Source organism: Phalaenopsis equestris, unplaced genomic scaffold (assembly GCF_001263595.1).
Source record: "Phalaenopsis equestris unplaced genomic scaffold, ASM126359v1 Scaffold000134, whole genome shotgun sequence".
NCBI lineage: Eukaryota > Viridiplantae > Streptophyta > Magnoliopsida > Asparagales > Orchidaceae > Phalaenopsis > Phalaenopsis equestris.
In genome coordinates, this window is record NW_018164576.1 from 4,199,939 (window position 1) to 4,205,715 (window position 5,777).

At 35.2% G+C, this 5,777-nt stretch overlaps 1 protein-coding gene across 1 annotated transcript in view; it reads right to left on the reverse strand.

Moving 5' to 3' along the window:
- LOC110021369 overlaps nt 1–5,777 on the reverse strand; it is a 30,639-nt gene that overhangs the window by 14,716 nt on the left and 10,146 nt on the right. Inside the window, exon 2 of the mRNA XM_020719838.1 lies at nt 599–1,074. Coding sequence (XP_020575497.1) covers nt 599–1,074 — 476 coding nt within the window. The remainder of the gene's footprint in view (nt 1–598; nt 1,075–5,777) is intronic.

Below are 5,777 nucleotides of genomic sequence, written 5' to 3' on the forward strand. Positions count from 1 at the left end.
TATGTGTGTGTGTGTGTGTGTGTGTGTGTGTGTGTGTGTGTGTGTGTGTTTGTGTGTGTGTGTGTGTGTGAGAGAGAGAGAGACTGATTTTTATATATAGAACCAAGACATGTCTCAACTTGAAAAAAAAATTAAAAAAAAGGTGGAAAGCTCAAATCAATGGCAACAGATTCATAATCAACGAGCAATTTGTTGTTGGGATTTGATTTTGTTTCCTTCACTTTCCTTCAACCCTAACAAAACCTTAATGATGATCTGATGTGACTTCAAAACAGAAAGAAGATGGAAAAACAAATTTGATCTGGATCATGCGATATTGTACAGAGAATAACATGCAGGATAATCTTGTCCATGCAACCACAAGTACAGCTGATCAACTGCCTGATCAAGGAATTAGTCAGTAGAAGTCATGGTAACAAATTTAATTTGGATCATGGTAAATGTAGGGTGGATAAAATGAGGAAAAATCATGTCCACAAAATCAACAAAATCATCTAATTGGTGGCTCAATCCAGGAAATTTATGAGAAACTTAACCACACTATACACCTTAGGAATAAGCAAACAAGCATATAAGAGAATATGCGAGAAGAAATCACCTCGCTAGTGTGAGCAGTTGGATTCCTTTCAAAAAGCCTGTGACTGGCCACAACCGTTCTCGTCTTGCTTGGCCCGGCATCATTTTTGCATTCTTCAATAATTTGATTTCCTTCTACTTCCTTCAAATCAAATGAGTTACGCTTCTCTTTCTCCAAATCACCAGCGTTAGTTTCCACTACAGCAGGAACTCCACCAACCAGCTCAACGTGAGGAACGATCAAGTCTGGATTTTTCATAGAACTTTGCCCGTCAGTTTCATCAAGTAATGCATGGGCACGAGACATGCTATCCAACACAGCTGCTGCGACAGCTTTCGCCTCTGGAAGGGGGTCTTCCGCTGCCCTCCTTAGATCAAAACAGCTCTTCTTTAAGGCTTCTTTCACTTTTCTGACTTCACTAGGATCAATTTGCTGAATGTTACATCTGCTATGACGAGCCATATCAAGTCTACCAGCATTCACACCTCTTTCGTTTTCTATAAGAAAATGAAATTTTTATGTCTGTTGAATTCAAAAATGCAGTATAGTAAAAAATACAGAACAAAATAAAAAATAGACTATGGCATTACAGTAAGAATTTACTGTTGCAAAAGTAAGCACATAACGTTTTAAAGTGCTGAACCTCACAACCAATGCAATGAATGATAGAAATAACGTGATTATAAATAACGTGTAATGGCCCAAATTATTTTATTATTAAATTTATGATTTAATAACTAATTATGTATTTAAATACTATCAGTCAAGAGAGTTTAATCATTAAATGTTTAAGCCGTTTGACCAAATAACTGTTTTTCAACTACCGGTCCTCCTCCTACCCCATTTATTTTTTTTCTCCGTTAAAAAAAATTAAAAGAAGAATAATGATTAGGGGCGAAGAGAGAAAAGCCCACTTTCAGAAAATTTTCTATAAGAAATCACCATGAACCAAGATACTGTTTTCTCCTAATTATAGTTTACAATTCTTCTGAAAATTATCTTGTTCAAGATCTTGGTTTTAAAAGTTTATGCAATCAATTTGATTTGTATGATTAAAATTGAATGTTCATGAATGCGAAATTTTTTTATGAATCTATACGAGTTACATAGTTCATAAAGCTTAATCTACACAGAGAAATACTTTGCTACAACAAATAAGACTTATTACAGAAACAATGCACCTCAACCAACCAGCCTACAGAATGTAATCAGTTGTGTATGAGAAGTTGCAAGAACAGGTTGAGGCCGATTGACAGAAGACTGGTTCGTGAGAGTACAGATTCATATGTTGAACCAGTTTTGATTGTGCCAAGAAAAGATATGTAGTGATGCATGTAAATTTATGGTAGAGTTATGAAAAGGTCACCATCAAATACTGGATCTCCATTCTACAAGATCAATTGCATGGAGCGAGCATATTCTCCATGATTAATCTCCTTAGTGGCTACCATCCCAGGGACAAGTGGAAGACAACTTCAAGACTCGAGATGTGTTGTATGAATAGACAATCATGTCTTTTGGCTTGTCCAATACCCTAAGTAACTTTGCGGGGCTGATGAAATAGATTTTTCTAGCATTCATAAATAAAAAAAAATATGTGGTTGTTTAATCTAATAACTTTTGGGGTATAGTCATTTTGTGGAAGACCATTTGCAACATCTACAATAAGTCATTAAAGTCCTTTGAACAAATAAGTAGTATAGCAATCCAGAGAAGTGTCACTTCTTAACAGCCATAGATATGCTTTCTTGGTATATTGTTCCAACAATTGGTATTGAGGTGAACACAACCAAGATAAAGGTTATTATGAACTGGCCCAACCCACAGTCTTTCCCACAAGTGTGACAGTTTAATAATTTGATTATTCTACAAGAGATTCATTAGAATTTTCAGTTTCATGGCGGCTCTACTAATAGAGCTCCTGAAAATCGACAAGTTTTTATGACCAGATGAAACATAGGTTAATTTTGATGAATTGAAGGAACCCCACCTTAGCCCTAAGAAATTCCAATTAGATGTTTGAGATAGAACAAGATGCCCCCAATGTAGAAATTGGAGCAGTGCTGAGCAAGTTGGACACATAATCGCCTTTTATAGTGAAACGTTGGTCTCAATGTGAAAATATTTCACATATAATAAGAAATTTTATGTTATAGTGAGAGCCCTTAGCTATTATAGTCATTATCTACTAGCCAGTGAATTCACTCTTGGTACAGATCATGAAGTCATGAGACTAAAAAAAACTGTCAGATCAAAATGTAGGGTAACCATGCCTTCTGAGTAAAGTTTCTATCTTTCTTTCAATTTATGAATAAACACGAAATTGGAAGCTAGAATAAAGTAGTTGATGTTTTGAATCACTGTCATCTGTCGATCACTAACATGTGATCAAAAGTAATTGATTTTAAGGTTCTGAAGGATTTCTATTTCATGAGGACTTTTAAGAGATTTGGGTGTCAGAAGGGATCATACGATTAGGGGTGCATAAGAGTCAAGCCAACTTGTGAGCCTGCTCTAGCTCGACTCGATAAGTGGCTCATGAATAGAGCTCAATGAGCTAACAAGCCAAGCTTGAGCTAGCCCATACTCGACTCATTAGCTCGTGAGTCGGCTCGCTTAAAAAAATATTAATATAAAATATACTTAAAATATATTAAATTTAAAAACTTTATTTTCAAAGTATTAAAAAAGTTTTAAAAATAATATTTTGTATTTTATATTAAGTGATTACTTTGCATTTCTCTCCTGATTGTTCACTCTATTTGTCATTTTAAAATAACACTACCTTAAATTAATATTATGTTCTCTCTTTTATAATAAACAAGGTGGTTCGTACTTGTAGACTTGAGCTCAAGCTCGAGCTCGAACTCGATAAAATTAGTCAAGATCAAGCTCAAGCGGGGTGACTCAAGCTCGACTCGACTTGTTTACACCCATACAAATGACCAATATCATAAGTTTGATGGTTTTTATTCTTTCAAAACAAGTTGTGTAAGGAGGCTATTTTATAAACAAGTCATAATGGTGGTATGACAACTTTTGGCAAAGATAAACATTTTTTTTTGTAAAAGAGAGTTTCATTTGACCTAGATTGATATGAGACATGAAGAGATACCTCCGATGGTGCAGGGTGTGCACTTTAGCTAAGGCCCAAGAGTAATACATGTCTCTTTATGTCGTTTCCTGTCCAGAGCTACCTTGAGCAAATGTAGGTGTGGTCTTTATTATGAGTCAGCCCCAGAAACAACGAATTATGGATTCTATTATGAAAGTGAAAGACTTTTTCTCCAATATATCTCTTATGTATCTTACCACAATATGATAAATGCTTTGCATATTGTTAATCTCTACTTCAGAGAGATAGTATGTTTTCATGATGTGCCAAGACCATCACTTCGAACAACTATGTGAAATCTTTTCAGTTATGTTAGAAGAATCTTATGGGGTAAGCTAGGTGCTAAATTTCAATTCAATTTAACAACTTGTCCAAAACAAATATACAGACAAATTTAGTCAATTAAAAAAAATCTTATTAGATACTTTTGTGAGTAAGAATATCACGAAGAAGGACTTGATTCTTCTTTATATTTAGCTTGCTTAATACCGGTTGATTGGCCAGTCTATAGGTCACAACCATTTTGAAAGTCTATAGGCGGGATCCTCTCACATCATTGAAGTGTCTTTGCTTTTAAACACTGATCCTAGTACTTATGCAGAGATCAGGATCAAGAAGATTAGGCCTTACATAGAAGGTGAAAAAAAATCATCAAACAAAATGGCAAATACCAACAGAAGGCTATTAAGTCTAAGGATGTCAAGATTTTCAAGGAAGGTGACTTGGTATGAAATAGATTGAAGAATGAGAAATTTTCTATAATTACATCTGGAAAACTCAAACTTAGAGCTGGTAGCTAACTCAGATTTATCAAGAGAATCAATGGCAATACAAAAAATATTGATCTACTTGACAATTACAAAATATGTCACCTTCAACGTTGCAGATTTTTCATCATATTATGAGTATCTAGATATTCCCGATGATGAAAGTGAAGCTCTCCTACCCAAGGAGAATGATGTGGATGTGAGCTCCTTGGTGGAATGAGGGAGGGGGCATTAACCAGTCCAACTGGTTTAGAAACTCTAGGACAAGTCAGGGTTGCCACCCCTCCAATGGATTAAGGCTCTCAATGGCCAAGTTAGGACGAGAATAAGAGTTAATACCTTGCTTTCTCAGTGTAAATAGAACTTTGGTTTTGATTTTATGCAATGTAGAGATTTTTATTTGGTTTCTTCTAGTTGAAGAGTGGTAGCATTTCTCTTTCAACTGATGTGGTTGTATCTTGATAGAGTATAGATGGTGGATCCATCTCAACATCTATATATCTTCTTCCTACTAGTCACTGACCTCTATTTTCTCCCTGCAACCTTTCCAACAATAGTGACCGGCCTTCCAGCCACTCTAAATCCTATTATTTTGGGTTTCTCATCATTTCTATCCTCCCTTAAAACATCCTATTCAGTACCTTGATCCCTAGACATCATCCAAAATCCCTAGATCAATGTCAAAGTGACAAGTTATTCAGATTCATTTGCAGTTGGATGCATGAAAACCAAAATAATCATATTTGACTATTTCCTTCTTTTAGCTAAAAAAGTAATTTTTTTTGGAAGAGTGATGAGCAATTTATTACTACCTCCTGACGTGGTGTGAGGGGTAAAGTGAAGTGGAGCGGAGTGAGAAAGCACCAAGAGTGTACAAGTGGGGACACTTGGACATGGTTTCAATTGTTAATTTTTAGATGACTGTCGGTCAACTTTTTTCCGATAGATAGATTTAGATTTGAAAAATATGGTATATGAAAATAATTTTTGAAATTTAATTTAAATATAAGAGATATATATAGTTTGAGTTTTAAAAGTAGTATGTTTTAATTTTTGAAAAATGAGACCAAGTGGATCTCATTCGTCCAATAGTTTGCATAATCATGTCTGATACCGCGAATACTACACCCTCCCGAAAGATAAGTGTAGACCTCGGCGATAGACCCAATCCAGCAAACTAAGAGATTTGTGACATCCGTTTAGTCTGTGAACCTTTTATATATGACCGACAAGTTCCCCTATTTAATACAAAGATTAAATAGGGTTTATTTTACCTGGGTTCCAAGTTCCCTATAGAGGCAAACCCCTATAGTTAATT